Raw genomic sequence first — 19,719 nt, forward strand, 5'->3', positions numbered from 1 at the left:
TGGCCATGGCTGTCGGTGGTCAACTTTGCGGTTTATTTCTCACATTTCCTGTGACGATCCGCCGCCGTCGGTGCTGTGTACTAACCTCTTCTATCCCTATGCGTTTCGGAAACACCAAAACGCATAGTTTTGGTGTTTCTTTTGTGTTTTGAGTGGGCGCGGAGTTTCAGCGACGAACTCAATACTCCCCTTTCAACGAGACCACTCGACAGCAAACGTTTATTGCTTCAAAACGCCCTACCAGCCTACGTGCGTGCTTGTGAGCAGGCAGCCATGCCTGCTTTTTTATGGCACCAGAGCGGAAATAGATCTCTCCATGTTGCGAAGAAAAGGAGAAAACTCACCGGCCTGTGATATATCGAAGGCCGCCGAAGAGAACGCCGCAGGTCGCTCCCCTCTCCGGGAGAGAGCGCGCAGCTTTCATTGCGCCGTCCGCGGTCGAGTTGAGAGGGAACAATTATGCGGGATTTCTCATCGTGCGTAGTTTCGGTGATAGTGAACGGATTTTCATAATTTTTGCGGGAGGAGATTGCTGGGACAATAGACTTTACCCCAAAATACATTCCGAGCAGTCGATGGTAAGTGTTGCAGGGTCCCTTTAATAAAAAATAAATCTTCTGAAAATTGCCTCCCTTTCTGCTTTGCTTTGTTCAAGCTGCTTTCCATTGGTTATAACAACAACTTTTCCTGTGAATGTCAATGTCATCATACATGAAGTAGGCCATAGTAGACGCCTCTGCCCTCCTTGATGACCCACCTTGACCATGTCCAGGTATTCTTCCGCTCTGGCCTCGGTGACTCCTTGAGAGAGCTGCATTACTGAGCGCACCACGCGGGTTGTGAACTCGTACACGTGGTCGTTGGTCCGGTCAGTGTCCAGCGTCGGACCATGGTGGGCTGCCGTGGCGTGCTCTGGCTTGGCCGTCGGCTGCGGCTGCGGCTGCTGGGCAACGGGAACCTTCTGGTTGTTTGAATGAAAGGTGTCTCCGTCAAAGCCCATCTCTTGCAATGGGGCTGTGCAAACGCTTTAGTGAGGCATGACCCCTTTTGAAAGTGGTGGGGCAAGTGAAGAAACTATTTTGTGCTAGTGATCCCGTGATTCCAATCTATAATTATTGGGGCCTGCCAAGCTTCCAGCATGATGGCATTCTTTACAACATGGTGTGCTTCATGACTATATTGAAGTAAATAAGCGACAAGCCAGCAAAAGAGCCTCAAACTGGACAGACTGCAATTTGTCCTGACAGCTATTATGGCAATTACAGGCAGTTTTATTGCAGCAGGTTTTCTTTTGTGCTTTCTCTCTTCAAGTGATGGATATATTGCATCACAAAATGCTTTTAAATTATACTGTGGCAAAAGCAAACAAAGAGACAATTCTGTGAAGGTATAGGTGCTTTTTTTGCTCAGCTCAATTATACAGCCAAACCCGGTTATATCAAACTCGCTAAAAAAACACTATCAGTTCGATATAGGGGATAATTCGACATGAGCATGCTAAGCAATTGGATGTCATAAACGCACATACCATTTATAAAAACCCTTTATTGATGAAACTGCCTCACTTTCGCACGAAATAGTCCTGTATCTTCTGCTTGAACAACCTCACTGCCTAAGACAGTATGCACTTCTTCACATTGTCTAAAGAGTCGGAGCAACTGAGGCTAACACCTTTCACATTTGCAAAGAAGTACCGGACTAGTGTGAGCGCACCAATCACCTCGAAGGTTGTGAGCCGTTGCTTTCCTCATTGCAACTTTTGCTTGCGCTTGGTACGATGTCGGCAATGTAGTCTCACAAACTCTCGCATGGTCATGACACCATCAACCACATGCACAAACTCGCCAGCTGTTGGTCCGGCAACAGTGTCCAGCAATTCCGACAGCTCGCTCCCCACTTAGGCAACACCGGCAGTGGCTTCGCTGCACTCCTCAGGATTTTCTAAGTCACACAAGCAACGCATTTGAAGCAATTTCGGGTGGTTTCTTCCGAAACATCTGCCCAGAACCTACTTTGAGAAGGTTAATCAAAGCTCCCTGCCAATCATACTAAGGGTTCTCTTGAGAATCTTGTGTGTTGTGGGGACATCTGACTTCTTACCATGTTCGACTCGATTTATGATTGCCAGCTTCATGCCGAAAGGCAATTTCGGCCACTTTGAGCTAGCTAGAGCTATCAAATAAGCCATTATTTAGAGACACTAGCGCCAGCTGTCACAGCTAGTACATTTTGAAAAAAAAAAAAAAAAAAAGCTCACAAAGTGCGAATGACACATACCCAACCAAAGAAAAAAAAAAAGCATGTCGGGCGGGCCAGGATCATTTTTTGCATGGGGGTGTCAACAGCTCGCCCTTCACAGCACGGCGCACTCAGGATAGAAAGAGCGAGGGTAAAAGAAAAAGAGTCATCCGTTGCCCATGAACGGCTGGGCTAAACCACTTTTATGGGTGTGCCGGCGGAATTTCTTCTCCTCCACGAGGGAAAGCCAACTTGGGGCGCACTTCTGCGGCATCTGGCGTTCGATATATCAGGAGTTGCTTATATTTTTGTTCGATGTAGGTGTAATTTTTGCTACATATTCTCACTGCAAATATACTATGGCCAGAAATAGTTCGATACACTCGATAACTCGATGTAAACGGGTTTGATATAGTCGGGTTTGGCTGTACTTGAATGTTAGCAACAATTATTAACATGGCTGTACTTGAATGTTAGCAACAATTATTAACATGAGTTTTGATATTTGAACGTCAGTTGAAATAAATATATGCCTGGCTTATATGCTTCAAGCAGGGCTTCTCATTCTTGATGTGACCCAGAGGCCGCGTTAAGCGAGGTTGAAATTCGCCACACTCACATGTTTCTTCTCTACCATGGAGTATTCTAGAGATCCAGCGCAGGTCTCCTCCTGCTTGAATGGCCCTGGACTTGTCACAACTGGAAGAAGCAGGACCCAATGCAGGCAGTATTGTCACACGCAGCCTTACACAATAACTCTTCCGCTGTGCCGAAGCAACATAGCCAGAAAAAACTTCTCGAAGGGCACAACTCTAGCACAACATAAAAAAGAAACATTATAAATGTTCATTTCTGCAGTAGTCTTTAAGATGTGTTTTTTGCATTCAGTGTGAAGAAAATAATTATCTGTAACCACTAGAATGGTTCTCATGGGATCGGTTGGATTTGAAAACAAAAAGCTAAGAGATACTGAATTGTGCAGCACGGTTAGTAGAGAGGTTCATTATACCCTAAAGTGTACATCGTACGTAGTGCCAGTGTTTTATAACTGGCTGTTGAAATACCTTCTGAAAAACAACATCAATAGTAAAAATAAATACTAATGGTAGCATGACATTGCCTGCTTCTAAAAGCAAGTTAACAGGCAAATTTCAAATAAAATAAGCATCTTAATTAAAATGCATGACATTCAGGAGCTACTTTACACATTTTTTTTTCTTTAATGAAAGAGCATCACATTTTGAATGCTCAAATGACCAAATGTGTAACCATTTACTAGCTAAGAGCCGTTCACACTTGCGACAAAAGCGGCGAAAGCGACAAAATTTCTGTCGCTTTTGTCACCTGGCATCGCCTTCATCACGCGACGAGAGTGATCAATCTTGACCATTTTTTTTTGCCGCCGTCGCTTTTGAAGCAGAAGCAGGAGGCGAGATATCCTGACATCAAATCCTGTCAAAGCACCCGGATGCTGCTTCTCCACAAGCTGCGAAACTTCCGTAAGTCTCGCTCCGAGAACAAGACAATAACAAGAAAAGCAAAAAAATGTCGTCGTCATGGCTCGATGTCGTGTGCAAGTGTGAACAGCAAGGGTGGCGATCGCTCTTGCTTTCGTCGCTTCGTCGCATCGCTTCATCGCAAGTGTGAGCAGGCTTTTACTCATGCAACATCACACTGCAAAGCCGAGTTCCTAAAAGTTTGTGAATTTCCATTTTTTTTCTTTTTCGCTAAATTGCGGCTACTACTGTAAATACACCAGACCTTATTTAGGTAGGATCTGCAGGTACTGAGGAGGTTTTCTACAACAGTGTGTATTGAACACAGCTGGGAAAAGGCAAAACAGAGAAGGCGGCATTTTTGAGAAAGCTTAAGGTCAAGCTTAAGGCTACCTCTCACAAAAGTCACGTTACCTGGCGATGATGGGCATGTGCCATTGGCCACACCCACGCTTCCGGAGTCGGAGACATCACTGCAAGATGCCCGCGGTCGTGTCGGTGTGGTCTGAAACAAGATGGCACCCATCATCAGAAAACATGCCGCACCTAAGGTTTCTACAATGCGTATCCAAACGCAAGTTACACAGAGCAGCACTTTTGTGAGGGAAATATTGAGCCTTTGGGCCTCCTTACAGCTTACAGCGAATGAAAATGAAATACAGTAGACTATTGATAATTCAAACTTGAAGGTAACCCAGGACTTTGTTAATATTATCAGAAGATTCAATTATCAGAAGTTCTCATAAATATGACTCGGGACAATATACCAAATTGTTTTGTAATGAAGATTCACATATGTTTAATAATACAACATTCACTCACAATACTAAAGTGCTAGTCACACTTCGGAAAAGAAAATCAAGAAACAATGACTGCTTTGCCTTTGCATTAGAGTTCAAAACAAAGTTTTCTTCCTTCCTCAATCCACACGCAGCTGCTGGCGCGTGCGGTTTCGATTTGAGATGTGTATGCAGGTAATTGGCTTTATATGTGACTGTTAGTGATATAAGGATGCAAATGTGCAGCTAGAAGTGGCAAATGCAGCATTTTTTCCCACAAGGCCAAGTAAAAAGTGTGAATTGACAGAATTTACGCAGCGGGTCAGTTAAAATTAAGCAGCTTTAAAGTACGTTGAAAACTTAGGGAAGCAGTTGTGGCTATCACGTCAGTGCAAACGAAACACACGGAAGGGTGTGTATTTTTTTCTTTTGCGTGTCGAAGTTAGAGGAGAGCAGGGAGTGTGCACTGCCTCAAATAGCTGATTCAGTCTTTTTTTTTTTTTTTTTGGGACCATAAAACAATGCCCCAGCTGCGCCAGTAAATCAACGGACCCCCCAAAAACCACACTATAAAACAGTATTGTGCTTTGGGCAACCGCGTTTTAAGAGGTATGCTTATGCATCGAGCTCTATGGGAGGCAAAATGGTGGTCCCAAAAACCCGCATTATAACCGGTCCCACTACAAGTGGTTACGTTATAAATGGTCTACACCCTATACTTATCTTAGGCATGTTTCACACTTGTTTGGCTCTCCAGCACAGCCTTAGTGTGGTGTGAGCCTAGCGTGAGGGGAAGCCAGACGGACGAATGTGATTTGTGCTGCCAGTATAAGTTGTAGGTGAAACGTCTAGGCCATTAGTGAATAAAGGCTTTCCCCTCGGTCTCATAATGGTATCGGACACAGGTGACATATGGTGGACTGAAATGAGAACTTTGGCGTGGAGTCATTCTAAGTGTCTAAAGCATAAAAAAGATTAGGCAAATCCGGGCAAGGCGCTTTGCACCGAAGAGTAAGGTTTCTCCCAGACTCCCCCCCCCCCAAAAGCGTTTGCTCTGTGCTTTGAATTGAGCATGCTCCTCTTCCTCACCGGCAGGGGATCAAAGTGTGTCGCCTCTTGGCTGAGCCAGCGGGAGTCCTCTTCCGTCTCTCGCTGCTGCACCTGGAGCTTCATCTCCAGCAGACGCTGCTCCAGGGCATCGTTGTCCTGCGTCCATCACCACGCTCCATCACATCAAAGGGAACGACCACGATGCAATGACGCACCACTTGCGGCTTCTGCTACAACCACAATATGCATTACTCGAGTCAGGTTTAAAAGAAAAGCTTTCCTGTTCTCAAGTAAGATGCAATATATGCAAGCATGTACAACCTGACCAACTGCTGCTACAAAGGAAACAATTTTTGCTGTATCTGAAACAACGAGAACTTCAACGCGAGCATCTGTCAGGATAAAAAGTTGGGGCAATTAAGTTAAGCTGCTCATGAGATAATTCTTTGCAGGTGTTGTGAGACACTACTTTTGCAATGCGACAAAAAAATGTTGAAGAAAAGGCTACACGAAAGAAGCTGCAATTTATTTCAGGTGTTAGAAAGTATTTCAGCAATAAATAAGCTTCCAACAGCCCGGTATCTGCATAGTTAGACTGGAATGATTTTTTGAAGACGCAAATTTTACAAGTCAGACAGACAACAACTTTGAAGCATCTATTGATACTTTTTCACAGATCAGTTGGTAGCATGGTAATAAAAAGTCAGTGAAATTTACATTACGTTGCGCTAATACACTCAAAGGACAAAGCCTGACGATACAGTCAAAACAGTGGATGCTGTAAGACCGCACCCGCTATATTACTAATATACAACCTACATCATACGCTATACTACAGCATGGAGTAAACAACAGAAGCAACTTTCACAGCCAAACTAAGGACATTTCACAAGCCAATGCACTCACAACAAAAAAGGGAAAGTTAAAAAAAAGCAAGGCACACAGCACGCAGGAGCAGAACTCAAACAAACACGCACCTACTGCTGCTACTACTACTACTACTCAAACAGCCACTAGTAAAAGCACTCGCCTCACAGGATGGCTCGCCTCTTTTCCTCTTTTCATGCAGCCGTAGCATCTCAAGACACCAAATGAAAACACCAAAACAGACCAAGCTTACGGGGGGAACACTCAGGACATGGGCACATGCCAGAGGTGTGGGGGGCACTACTGGACACACTGCAAACAACAGCACGATCGGAGCAGGCCTTTGAAACCGGCAGACATACCACAAGGTTGTCGTAACTCTCCTGTTCTAGGACGAGATCCTGAAATGGGCAGTGAACGGAGTCAGCAGAACGCATGGCGCAGAGTTCCTAAAACTGCAAGAGGGTTCAGGTGTATGTACATGAATCTGGCAGGTATGAGGAGGTGTGAAAGAAAAAGAAGAAAACAAACACTGCCTTACACAGTGCGGAGAATTTCAATCCAATAAAAAATGATCTGGCGACGATAAAATCATCGCTTTATGGCGTGAGGCATGTGTGGATGCTTGAAATATTACAGCAGATTCAAACAAAAATTTATAACGTAATTTTTAGATCCGAGTGGGGTATTCACGAAATTTTCAACTATAAGAGAACGATGGATGAAGCCATGTGAATGGCGGTCATGCAAACAAGAACGCTCACATGACTTCCACGCACATGCCTGTTCACGCCACGGAAGTGAAGCACTTTGTCTTTCATAATTAAATTTCTGTGTTTCCACTCGTCTTGCTCTATTGTAGCTAGCTGGTGTGTGTGTGCTCTTGAGTGTGTTCCCGTGCACAACTGAATTCACGCTTTTCCACTGCTTTCCCTCTTCTACAGTTTTTGCCCTTTCTTCACTTGGGACTTCGAAGATTAGAAAGAATATGCAAAAAAAATTGACACATACGGGTGTGTATTCATATGCAAGGCCCGTATTTTCCCATTCTTTCCCCTCATGGTATGAACCTTGAGCCAGTCTTCGAACACATGGAACTTAGTTTTATGACTGTCCTCACAAATCTCATCCCACTTGTTGGCAAGGTTGAGTAGTGCCAATGGTAGAACGGGTTTCCAACTATGAACCTAATTCAAAGTTTTCTTAATTAAATTAGGAGTCCCTCATTTCATGCTGCACGCTTACTCCCACCATTGACAGGTCAGAAACCCGGCATAAGAAGGAAGTGTTAAAGACGATCCCATGTGTTAAAGGTGATGCACATAACGACTGCTATGCTCAGAACATGAAGCAGACGAACTTGTTTCATTATCTCTGGAAGCTAGGAGCGCCACATGCTACAGCGAAGGTGACTATTTTTCCTAGAAGAGACTGGATTCTATGAAAAGAAATGTCTCGTCTCCTGCTGGGATTTTCACAGGGTGCAGGACTAAGCGATGAGTGGTTACTTTCCATGCCTTCGATACGATGTCAGGCGCTTAGGTGGAGCAATTGCCGACGGTTTTATGCAAGGCTTATGTCCATCTCACCAAACAAAACACACTACCACTACTATATAGCTTTATTTTCCCCCGAATATTGGTATCATTTTTGCTATAGAAGATTATAGGTGTGTTCATTACAACAAAGTAATAATAATAAAAAAGATTATCAACATTATACGGCAAACCTATTACGCAAAATAATTCATTACAAGAGTGAACATGCTACAAGTACAGAGACTGGACAGACAAGCCCTGTAAGACCTCAAGACTAGGGATGGGCGAATAGTGAATTTGAGGTTCGAAGCGAATAGTGATTTGGTCAAATGATTTTGAATCGAATAGTTCCAATAGTACAAATCACAAAGAAATATGAGAAAATTGCGACCCGGCTAAGAATTAGAACCCACGTAGGCACAGCATTTTGTGAAACTATTACCCGTTGAGCACTACTTATTCAGAAATTATATGCACCGCTTTCCTTTACTTCATTGAAAAGCTTTCGTGAAGAAATACTAGTGACTCCACATGCTACGGGAGAAGCAGTTCCTGCTGGCTGCCGACAGCATTTGCTGCTGTCGAGAAGGTCCACTCACTCCTTGCCTGCGTGGCAGGAATTGAGAGGTACCTTCGTGCCACCTTGCCCAGTGCTGGGTAAAGCCGGCTGCCATGGTTCCTCCACTACTCCAGAGGCTTTTCAGACTGTGGGGACCGCGGGAGCCCAAGTAGTCTGTCACTTGTCTGTCAGCTCACGCAGTGAGCTGCCGTATTTACTAGATTCTAATTTACTAAATTCTAAGTGGATACTGAAAAAAAAAAATTTAAGCAAAAGTGATGGGTCCACTTAAATTTGAAGATTTATATTCAAGCACAATTAGTAGTGGCCAAAATAGAAAAGCTACACGCAGTTGGCTCCAGAGCTTTCAGTGCTACCTAGAAGTTCCGCTAAAAAAAGGAGTACTTATAGCCACTAGTGTCTGCAGCCGCAGCCAACCAAAGCACACGTTACAGATCGCCATTTTGAACCATGTTCAACTAATTCCCCATCGAATTGGCAGTACAAGTGCCATGGCTTGGTGCGCTGTGTTGGCAGCGGTGTCGTTTCAGTGCTGCCTTTGAATGAAACATGTGATGGTGGCTAAGAGACCTCTTGGCAAGACAACTTGGCACCTATGATAGAAATGTCCAAGTGGGCGTGGTCTTTCCACAAGCATGGGATGACATATCGGAAGGCTTTACCGAAAAAGTTGGCTTTGGCTGCCTATTCGAGAGTGCCAAATAATTCGAAAATATCGAATACCTGCATTCGTATCGAAGCAAATAACGAATAAAGAGCACTTCGATCGAATATCCGACAACACCGAATATTCACCCATCCCTACTCAAGGCATTTCTCATAAAAAAGATGCCTTCGGCAGTACCAAAGAAAAGAAGCGACCTGAGTCCCTGGTTGACAGTGGGGTGTAGGAGTAGGGAGCCATTGACCTGTGAGGCGAGGCTTGACCTTTGACCTGCCCCCGCAGCGGTGCGGGGGGACGAGGAGGTGGTGCTGCCCGCCGCGCTACCCCCCGTGGTGCTGGCGCTGTCGGCATTGCTGCCGCTGCTCGTGGTGCCCAGAACACTGCTCCCGCTGCTGCCCAGTGCGGCGGCGCTCCCCACTGCGGCGGCGCTGTCCTGTACCGTGAAGGTGTTGGTGGGCGAGGCCGGGGCCACGTAGGCCCACGCGGGCGGCAGGCTGCCGTCGTTCTCCTGGAGCAGCTGTGCCAGCACTTCGGGCGTCTGGGCCACGATGTAGGTGCCCACCGTCGGGGTGGGCGTCTGCGCCCGGCTCCCTCGGTCCACGGGGTGCCGCGACGGCTGCGAGGACCCTCGCGTCAGCCTCCACCCCCACCCTCGTCGTCACCATCATCGTCAATGCGACGAGCATAATCAACGCCCAGCCACAAAGGAAACAATGGGGCTCTTTGACTTACAGTTTCAGACACTCCGCTTATAGGCGTCGGTTAGTTCGAGGATTTTTCCCCCCCTTGAAACATATGCGAAAAACGAATGCCGGATTGCTCCTTAAAGAGTCCGCAGTGAGTCCGCAACTGTTAATCGAAAAGCCCCACTGGCAGGCGATCTTTGAGAGCGTGTGCTCTTTGGGCAAAACACCTCCCAAACTGCATCTAGGCGCCAGGCAAAAGTTTGCCTTAACAAAAGCACTGCCCTGTTTCTTTATTCAGCTGTTGCGTTGTGACACTAAAGTGGTGGAGCTTGTGTAGCACCAAGTCAAACAGGAGCACGGATGCCCACTACCATCGCTGACTGAGGATTCGCATTCTCTGTGTCGCTGTGAGGGCAGACGAGTATTGCAGACTAAAACACGGTCAAATGCAGCTGCAATGCTCGTATTCATGCTCACAGCGCTACCTTGTTTTGCTAACACCAGATTTTATGCAAGATACTACTCTGTAAGAACAAGTTAAATTTGTTTCAGTTACTCAAAGTTACATCTACCGATGCACCCTATTTGCTCAGCTCAACAACTGCCAAGTGGGCCGTTGCATTGAAGTGGCAATTATAATAACACAACATTTGTTTAGAAGCATTTCACTGCAATACCAAAAGAAAGGTTTCACAACCTCGCACAGCTATCATCTCCTGAGAATATCTTTCTGTAATACAAAGCCAGCTCACTCACTGAAAAGTGGTCAGAAAGGAGTGACGTTTCTCTCGTCATCTACCTTTGTCAAAAGCCCTGACGATCACGTAAAGTTAATGCAAATCTTACCCTACCCTACCTATCCTACCCTGAAGATTGTTTTTCCTGTAAGTTGTTCTGGAGATGGCTAGACTACCCTAGCCATCCCCAAAACAACCTTCAGGAAAAACATGATGCTTTGTTTGCAAGTGCCCAAGTTTTTAGTAGCACTCGAGGCAATTAGAAATACACCAAATGCTACACAACATCAACTGAACTGTCACAACCCTGAGCATGCACCAATTTACAAAGGTTAGAGTTTATTACATGTATGCGGGCCTTATTGGAACAAAACTGGACTAGTGGCGCTTACCTTGGGTGGTGGCTCATCAGACCCAGAAGAACCTGCAAAGTTGATGCATCAATGTCATGCTGTAATAAAGCTCAGCACCAAAATCCTGCAGATAAGCATCAACATCACCAGATCGTGCTAGGTAACCCCTCTTGAGTGAAAATGATTGCAAGGGCAAGATAAACCAGGTATCAAGATGCTTTCCTGGTTTGAAAAAGTTACTTCATGCTAACTGTAAACAGGAGTACAGCTAAAAACCACGCAAGGCTGTACCCAAGAAGTGTGAGCAAAAGAAAAAAGAAGCCAAATTCAAATGCAAGAGCAAAAAGCATGATGGCTGGTTCCAGCCACTCACCCCAGGACATTGCCTGAACCCGGCGATTCTCACGCCGCATTGTGTCCTCCAATTGGTGCCGCTCCTCAGCCAAAATTTCACTGCAAAGGCATTGCAGAGACATTGCACCGACCATCAATGCATTTTCACTCTGCGTTGCACTAATTGCTCGAATGCCTGCCCAGATCTCCAATTCCAACTGCCTTCTCGTCTCATCCCCATGCAAGAGTGGCAATGCGTGTAGAAAGTACACAAGATGCTCGTCTGAACTTAACCCCCTCACTTCTAGTAAATCCACAAGCAAATATCCTCTACAGAAAGATAAAAAAAGGAGAGGAGCCAGTGCCACCCCCTTGGGCACTGCCTACCTGAGCACCTGCTTGACGTCACGGAAGCCGGGCCTCTTGGAAGGCTCGTAGGCCCAGCACTGGGACATGAGGCTGTAGAGGCGCGGGGGACAGTCTGGGGGCAGGGGCAGTCGCTCGCCGTCCTCGATGCGCCCGATCACGTCGTTGTTCTTCACCCCCTGGAAGGGCTTCACGCCCAGCATCAGGATCTCCCACATGCACACGCCTGTAATATGGGAAAGAGGAGTACAGGATGATGCCGAGTCTCGGCAAACCATGATGCCGAGTCTCACCAAACATCCAGACGTCGCTGGCGGCCGTGAAGCGGCGGAAGTTGATGGACTCCGGGGCCATCCACTTGATGGGCAGCTTCCCGCGAGAAGCCTTGTAGTAGGAATGATCCTCCACCCAGCGCGAGAGGCCAAAGTCGCCCAGCTTCACGCAGTCGTGGGACGACACCAGCACATTGCGCGCAGCTATGTCCCTGCAAGAATGAGGAAGATTAAAAGAAAACAACACCATGCTCACCGTCACTGAAACACCGCAAGACTATGTAGCAAACTACACATTATGCTAGCACTTTTATAAAAAAAAGGAGCCCTGTAAGCAATATCTTATAACATCGGTGAAGCCAGCCATCAAGGAAAAGGAACATTAAAAACCAAGACACTGCTTACCATATCACTAACGACGAAGTACACTTTTTTTGACTCCACTGCCTTCATGCAAAATACTAGATATGGAATGACTGGGCCAAAGCTAAAACAGAGTCATGCAGATAACTGGCCACAACGTTACAGATGGATCAAGTGGAGCTTAGAGCCACGGTGATGATGGGCAACCAATTTCCAAAGCAACGCACCTGTGGACGTATTTCTTGCTTTCAAGATAAGACAGCGCGGTGCTCAGTTGGTAGGCATACTGGATCAGGGTGGCCAGGTCTAGACGGTGTTTGTTGCTTTGCAGGTAAGCCCGCATCTGGAAGAAGAGCAAGCACCACATCAGGAGCTGAAGAACTGGAGATAAAATGTCGTACTCTTATATCTTCTTAATTGTTTTCACGGCAAACAACGTAATTTACTGGTCCAGGAACACGGACCAACCAAGAACATAAACTGGAAGCAACACATCTTCCTGCTGCAAGCCTGATTTTATCTGGAAAGTGCAAATCTGAAAAAATATTTAGTGTTAGAGAGCAAACATTCCCTGAACCTGGAACTGCTGCTTTTTTACTTCCCCTCAGCACAATGAGAGGGCCTTGTTGACACTAACATTGAGCACACAGTACAGCAAACGCAGCCAAATAGTGCAGAACAGGTTCATTTTGGTAACAAAATTCCTGCGCTGCATTTTACTTTCTGCAACTGGAATGGAAGTTCACATACAGATCTCTTGCTCTTATTTTTAGTCAACCAGCACCTTCAAAATAATTGCAGACGCCATGCCTAAGCACTGAAAGCTACAATCCCAAGACCCATCCTGAAATCCTTTCACCACTTCCTTTTCTTTTGAAGCCCAACGGGAATGAATGGGACAGGCTTGAGGCAGTGAAAACCCACGTGGCCAATGTGCTCAACACACAAGGCACCAATTCCTAAATTGAGCCCAGAAGCGCAGGAGAAAGACCCACCCACCTCTCCGTGCTTGGCCAGCTCCATGACGATCCAGATGGGTGAGCCCGAACAGATGCCAATGAGCCTGATGATGTGGGGGTGATCAAACTGCTGCATTATGTCTGCAAACAGAGCACCCACCCACCGTCACCACACATTGGGTCGCTGATAACCTCAGCAACAACTGCTGCCACTTCACTCATGAGGAAAGCAGGCAAAATTTGTTGACAAGAAAAGAACAACTTTTATTTACCAGACACAGAATTCTCACCATCAGCTCTGCCAGTAGGATTGGCAGTCCCTTTAAAAGTGTGTGTGTGTGTGTGTATGTGTGCTAACCCACACAGGAGACAACCAGGCAGTATAAAGCAAGCTAGAAGAAGCAAGCAGTGGCTCGTCCCTCAGTTGGCGAGGAGCATGCCATTATGATGATGATGCTTTACTGTGATGACATTTTACTATGGTGATGTCTTACTCTTACAAGACGACATCTCGCTATGGGTATGCTGAAACATGTGCCCACGAGTGCACATGAGGACGCATCCTTGATCGGGACCACAGTCCATCACTTTCTATGACAGAAGAAAGGCACCATGGTGGACTCACAGGCTTCTTCGAGAAACTTCTCGCCCATGGAGTCCTCCGTCTCCACCTTGCAGGTCTTGATGGCCACGGGAATCACCTGGTTGTCGGCCTGCACTCGCAAGGGAACAACCGTAGCTCAGGGCTGTGTACAGACCGCACTGCATCACGTCAGTCACTGGAAGATTACGCCTCTGAGCAGCCACCTGTACATGTAACTGAAGCACGAATCGCCAGCAATACCAGCTCTGGGTGGGCCAGCAACAACATGCCCCCGCAAAACCGCACACTGATTTTACACGCTCCAGGGGCTTCTTAAAAGGATAATTTCAAAAAACAAGTAATTTTTTACTAATCACATTGTCTACAAATTGGTTATGTCACCACTTTCAATACCCATTTGATTATCTCATTAGTCAGGTCATGGACTCAAGTAAAGTTAATTACGAAGTAAATGTTAAAATGGAAAAGGGTAAAGTTTCAGCAGAAGCTTCTACTCTGTATCATTCCCTTTCATTTCATTCGAAAGATCCAAACAGAAGCTTCAGCTAGTTTATTTGAGCATAAAAATTGGGGGAAAAAAAGGAGCAGTTCTAAACCTTACAACAACAACAACAACAAAAAAAAGAGTAAGTGACACTTCACCTTGCCATACCTGTTAATAAACCTACGTTTGCTCTTCACTTTCAGAACCAAATAGGGAAACTGCTTTCAATTTCACAAGCCAGCTCACGTTCACTGGTAAGAGCACCATGAGCGTAGAAGAAGGAACTGTCAAGCAAAACACTGCATCCTGCGTGTTTTTCTTATCGGATCTTTGTTCAAGCCGACCTTACTGATGAGGAAGATTAGGCTTATACCATGTTTCTCCAAAACACCAATTCTCAGAATCCTTCCCCAACTCCAGTGGTGACATACCTTGGACGTGTATGTTCCCTTGTGGACGTCCCCGAACTGGCCTTCACCGATGATGTCCCCGAGTGTGATGTGTGACCGGCTGAGTTCATAGTCTTTGGCTGCGGGGAGTGACAACAAAAAATTAAAGCTGTTCCACTCAATGTGAAAGCTGTCGGAAGTGTAGAGCAGTGATTCGCCATAAAGGACTGTAGCGCCGTTATCCGCTCACTGCTACCACCCAATGCCATTCAAATTTCCCGCCTTCACAGTGCTCGCATGCCCCTGCCTGAAACTGTGCCAGCGGGAGTTCTGTTCCTTTTGTGCTTGCTTTTCCTCCCGCATGTGCCGGCATTGCACTGACACTTTTTTTTCGCTTACTATCATAAAAACCAACCAAACGAGCGTTCCTAACTAAATGAACGCGGGCACTGGTGGTTAATTACATATATTTTGCCTCAAATGTACTTGAAGTTTTCTTTGCGCTAAACAACGGGGAGATGTATGACAAGCGCCAGTGGTTCACACGAGTTTTGAATTCTCATGACTATATAAACCATTTGGCTTTCGAAGCCTCTGGGTTACGCCGCGACGACGGAACACTGTGTGGCTCTACTTGGGTACAGCGAGCGAGCTACGACAACAAGGCAAGCCCATAAAGTGCTCTGCACTTAAAAGGTGCGCTTTTGTCGTGCCACGCACAGTTGCTCAAATCACAGCTGCACAAATTCTTGTCAGATCGCACGTAGAAAATACCACATTTTGGGCTGGGTGTCTTACAAAACACAAAAAATTTGAGTGATGACAGGCTTACACAAGGAACAGTTGTTGGCACTGTCACTGTCATAAATTTTTTGACTGAGCCTGGCAGCAAGACAAAAGGCAATATCAAAACCTATACCAGAACATCTGCAACCACTAATTGGTTGCAGTAGGACAGCATGTTTAATAACAATTACAAGCTGCTGTCTTAACACTACAAAAAAAAAAAAAAGTTCAATAAAAGATGCAAGCTCAGCTTATTTGAATTTTCAGGCCCTCCTCTTACTGTTGTGAGAAGAATCATGCTCGGACAATCTCATCTCAGCTCACGCACACAATACAGCCAGAAGAGACCAGAGAAACCTCACAGCCAGAAACATTTGACTCACTCAGTCTTAAACTTGAAAGCAATGTCGCGAGATAACGTTCATGACACAAGCCAACAGCCTAAGTGCTGGAAAGGGAAAAAAAGGCACTCACTTGCAGGAGTAGAGTAGTCTCCTTCCTCATCAACGATTTCAGCATAATCCTCTGAAATGCACAAAAAGAGACAGCTTAGGTTATTTATTCATTTATTGGGGACACAAAGATTCTTCCGAAACCTTTAGCCCATACACCAGCAGCAGCCTCACCTGAAGCACCGGGTTTCTTTGGACCAGAGGCATTGGAATGATTCTTGTGCTTCATACCCGCCCTGCAAGAAAACGCAAGCCTATAGTCACCCCCTGGCTACTGCGGGCCTCAAAACAACTAGAGTGCATGCCCATACCTGTACTTGGGTGGATGTGCGTCTGAAAGCGAAAGACAACAAGACAATGCGTCAGACCTCCATTGCAAACACAGCCGTGCTTGAAACAAGTCAGCAGTTTGTGCTGGAACTTTTGCAGTGCAGCATTACAAAAATATGCAAGGCTAAAGAGATTGCCACACTTCCATGCAATTTTCGTCTTTCTAGTGGCTCAACACGACAAGGCACCTGCAGTGACAACAATGCTGCTTGTGAAACAATGTGGAGCAGTTTCACGAAGATTGCAAGTGTGCTCTGTGGTTAACACCAGTGGCAATAACAAGCACTTCTCTGTCACTGACAAGACCGCTTTTCAAGAATGAATAAGTGCACTACAGCACCTCCGGTGCACTACTACAGTTATAACCTAGCGTAACCTATGTAGTCGAACCCAAGCATTGGTGTAGCCAGAAATATTTTTCAGAGTGTGTTATAAAGCAACAAAAAAAAAAAAAAAAAAGAATAAGAAGAAAGGCTACCTGTGCCCAAACAATATCTTAGTCATTTTCCTGCCTTAGTAAAATTTCGGGGGATGTCTTGACACCAAAGCACCTCCCCTGGCTATGCCAGGGCTTATCAAACTCAAGGAGTATTGGAAAGCAGCGATTTAACCGATAATTTTAATGTACAAAGCACAATGTAACGAGGACACTTCACAAGGCGTTACAATTGTTCACTTCAAGAAATAATTAAACATCTCAGTTCAACGTATGCAGGGGTTTGACTGTAAACAAGAACAACCAGATGTTTGACTCTGTGCGCAGAGGTCAAAAGCCACTGTTCTCAAGATACATTCTTATTCCGATGAAGCACAAAACTGAATAAAATCTGCAGAAGGCTATGTCTGCAGCCTTCTTTTGTGCAGCCAGCGATGGGGCAGGCTTTTAAAGTTTTACACAGGAAACCGCGGTACACAAGTTGTGAGCAGCATAAGAATTGGGCCTACCTTCTTCAGTTTCCACAACGGCTTCTACACAGAGAGGCGGCCAACGGAAAAGCAATGTCAGGTGCAAGCATTAGAGACGGCACAAGCAGGCAGACATGGTTAGCAAGGGTCACACCAACAGCTTTTCCCCCAAAACACCTTTTCCCACAAATTAGCGTATGCAGAACAGCAATTTATGAAATTGCAGTGGGTCCACGCTAGGCTGATGTTTCAAGCCACGTTGGATGCATTGAGTATGTAACAAGGGTTACCTACCAGTGGTAGCGAAGGTAGATATTCACTATGTATTTGCAAACTGACTGCCATTGTCCACAGCCTATGAAACTGTCCAGCTACTCATACGCAGCCCACAAGTCAGGGATGGATTAGAGTCCAATCAGCCTGTGTGCTAACAATAATATGCCCTGGAATGCTTGCCTTAACATGGGTTAACCCTACTTGCAGCTAGAAACAGTCTAAAGCTTTCACTACTGCAACTGTGCCTACACGTGGCCTGACTTGGTCAAAGCTTTTTCGTCTCTGTTTTTTCCCCACCCTGTTCTTCCAACACCCTGTTCTTTCACAGGGTGGGAGGAAGGAAGTATTTGGTGTGCTCACTATACAGTTGAACCCCTTTGTAAGAGACACGTACCGGGCAGCAGTTTCTGTCTCTTAGATGTGATGACTCTTATAAGCAGAGAAACATGTTTTCACTAACTGATCAACGCCTAGTTCAATGTGGGCACCGTACGACTAAAATAAGCTCAAAAGGATGCTATAGCATTTTGCAAAAGATTCATTCTAATTTATGTTTGGCCCCCAGAATTTTTGAAACAGTTCTGAATCTTTGTTTGCTTCACGACTGTATTTACACTGCTTTTTACAGCCGATTATACAAGCTTTCTCTCCTTTCACTGTTTGCGGAAGATGAATCAGATGTCGAGTCCACAAGTTTGATGAATAGCCAGAGTGCACAGATTCTTCCGCTGTGTGCTCTGGCTATTCGTCACGCTTGCAGTACTAAACATCTGCGATACTTCTTGATTGGGAGCTACACGAGCGGTAGAGCCCACTGAGCACTCCTGGTATTCTTGGCTTGAGCAGAAGCCTGCAAGCGTTCTTGCGCTCCAACGCACGGCAGTAAGCTTTAACCACTTTTGTAAGTTGCATTTCCATTGGTAGCGCTTCTCATCATCGTTTCATAGCTGACTGAACCATAGCGTGTTTGCTTAATGAAGTTATAAGAAATAGCGATTGCGGCCATCTGTCGTCCCCCTTTGTTTCCACAACGGAAGCAACTGCAGTTAGTGACTGGTGGCACTGCATCTGAAGCTAAAATGTATGTTACAAGCAAGATTGTTGACCAAAATTCAAGGATAACTTGTCCCTTATAACCAACTGTCTTCTACACTCGATTTATGTAACAAAAGTGGTCAATTTAATGGGAAAGATAGGACAGCCAACCATGTGGGTGAATAGTGTCTCTTTTATCCATTTGTTCCTTAGATCCATGTCTCTTATAATGAGGTTAAACTATAGTTGCACACAATCTTTAGTTGTCTCGGCACTAGATTGGTCAGTAAGCAGTACTGGCAAGGCAGTAGCAGTGAAAAAGAAAAAAGTATAGAGGAACCAAAGTACACAGCACCACTAGACACCCCTGTCACAGTGACATTACATGAACCTAAGGCAGTTGGGCAAGCAGTGAAGAAGCAGGACATGCATAACGACAAATGCGGAAGTAATGCAAAGCTAAAGAGCACGCACAAAATGAGTAACACACACGTGAGACACAATCACGAAAGCACAGGTCAGTGCAAGCTACTTGAAGGCCAGGACACTGTTCGATAGTTTCAACAGTAAGTATCAGCATGTAATCGGCAAGAAAAAATGAGTGGGTAATTTCTGGGGTAGGATAAGCTACTACTGGGGAGGGATAACGATCCCGTGCAAGCTCTCCTGGGAACCCCCTATCCGGTTGCAACAGTGTCGGACGATGTACCTTTCCGGCTCCAGAAGGAGGCCTGCGTTCCCTGCACAAGCCGACAGTAGCCGTCTACAAGGTCCGCAATACTCTCTGCGATGGCCAGTGAGGGGCAGGAGATGCTCAGCACCTGGAAAAAGCGCGATACGTACATCCTCAGCTACACCAACTCTGTGCACAAGATTAGCGGCAAAGCTTTGCTGCTCTGTGCCAGGAAGACAGCCAAGGAGCAAGGAACAACCATCTGGCATCTGCAATGCCACCTCCATTAAAAGAAAGGAAAAGCGCAGGTGTGGGGGTGCTAGGCCAAAATGAACAAGTGCACCACCATGTTCACATGAACGTGGTGGAATTGCTTCTCTATAGGAAGCTGGAATTCAACACACTTCGTGGGCAACACATTGATTCCAGGATTTAGCTTCCTCAGTGTGAATGATTTATGCATCTCAATACAGAGAAGCAAAGAACTGTGAAATGGTTCATTG

The 19,719-nt window shown here is 45.7% G+C and overlaps 1 protein-coding gene across 4 annotated transcripts in view; it reads right to left on the reverse strand.

Moving 5' to 3' along the window:
- Fak (protein tyrosine kinase 2 Fak) overlaps positions 1 to 19,719 on the reverse strand; it is a 66,031-nt gene that overhangs the window by 6,579 nt on the left and 39,733 nt on the right. For 2 of the 4 annotated variants that reach the window (XM_077690950.1, XM_077690948.1), the window contains exons 10-28: positions 19,253 to 19,364; positions 17,272 to 17,295; positions 16,308 to 16,329; positions 16,171 to 16,232; positions 16,019 to 16,069; positions 14,801 to 14,898; positions 13,907 to 13,994; positions 13,322 to 13,422; positions 12,550 to 12,665; positions 11,981 to 12,171; positions 11,709 to 11,913; positions 11,362 to 11,441; positions 11,028 to 11,059; positions 9,457 to 9,828; positions 6,793 to 6,831; positions 5,603 to 5,719; positions 4,149 to 4,239; positions 2,858 to 2,937; positions 758 to 961 (exon numbers count right to left, since the gene is read on the reverse strand). In XM_077690950.1, coding sequence (XP_077547076.1) covers positions 758 to 961; positions 2,858 to 2,937; positions 4,149 to 4,239; positions 5,603 to 5,719; positions 6,793 to 6,831; positions 9,457 to 9,828; positions 11,028 to 11,059; positions 11,362 to 11,441; positions 11,709 to 11,913; positions 11,981 to 12,171; positions 12,550 to 12,665; positions 13,322 to 13,422; positions 13,907 to 13,994; positions 14,801 to 14,898; positions 16,019 to 16,069; positions 16,171 to 16,232; positions 16,308 to 16,329; positions 17,272 to 17,295; positions 19,253 to 19,364 — 2,085 coding nt within the window. The remainder of the gene's footprint in view (positions 1 to 757; positions 962 to 2,857; positions 2,938 to 4,148; positions 4,240 to 5,602; positions 5,720 to 6,792; positions 6,832 to 9,456; positions 9,829 to 11,027; positions 11,060 to 11,361; positions 11,442 to 11,708; positions 11,914 to 11,980; positions 12,172 to 12,549; positions 12,666 to 13,321; positions 13,423 to 13,906; positions 13,995 to 14,800; positions 14,899 to 16,018; positions 16,070 to 16,170; positions 16,233 to 16,307; positions 16,330 to 17,271; positions 17,296 to 19,252; positions 19,365 to 19,719) is intronic. The other 2 variants (XM_077690949.1, XM_077690951.1) reach the window with 2 other exon arrangements.

Source organism: Haemaphysalis longicornis, unplaced genomic scaffold (assembly GCF_048455015.1).
Source record: "Haemaphysalis longicornis isolate Haplotype H1 unplaced genomic scaffold, Haemaphysalis longicornis Haplotype H1 scaffold_10, whole genome shotgun sequence".
NCBI lineage: Eukaryota > Metazoa > Arthropoda > Arachnida > Ixodida > Ixodidae > Haemaphysalis > Haemaphysalis longicornis.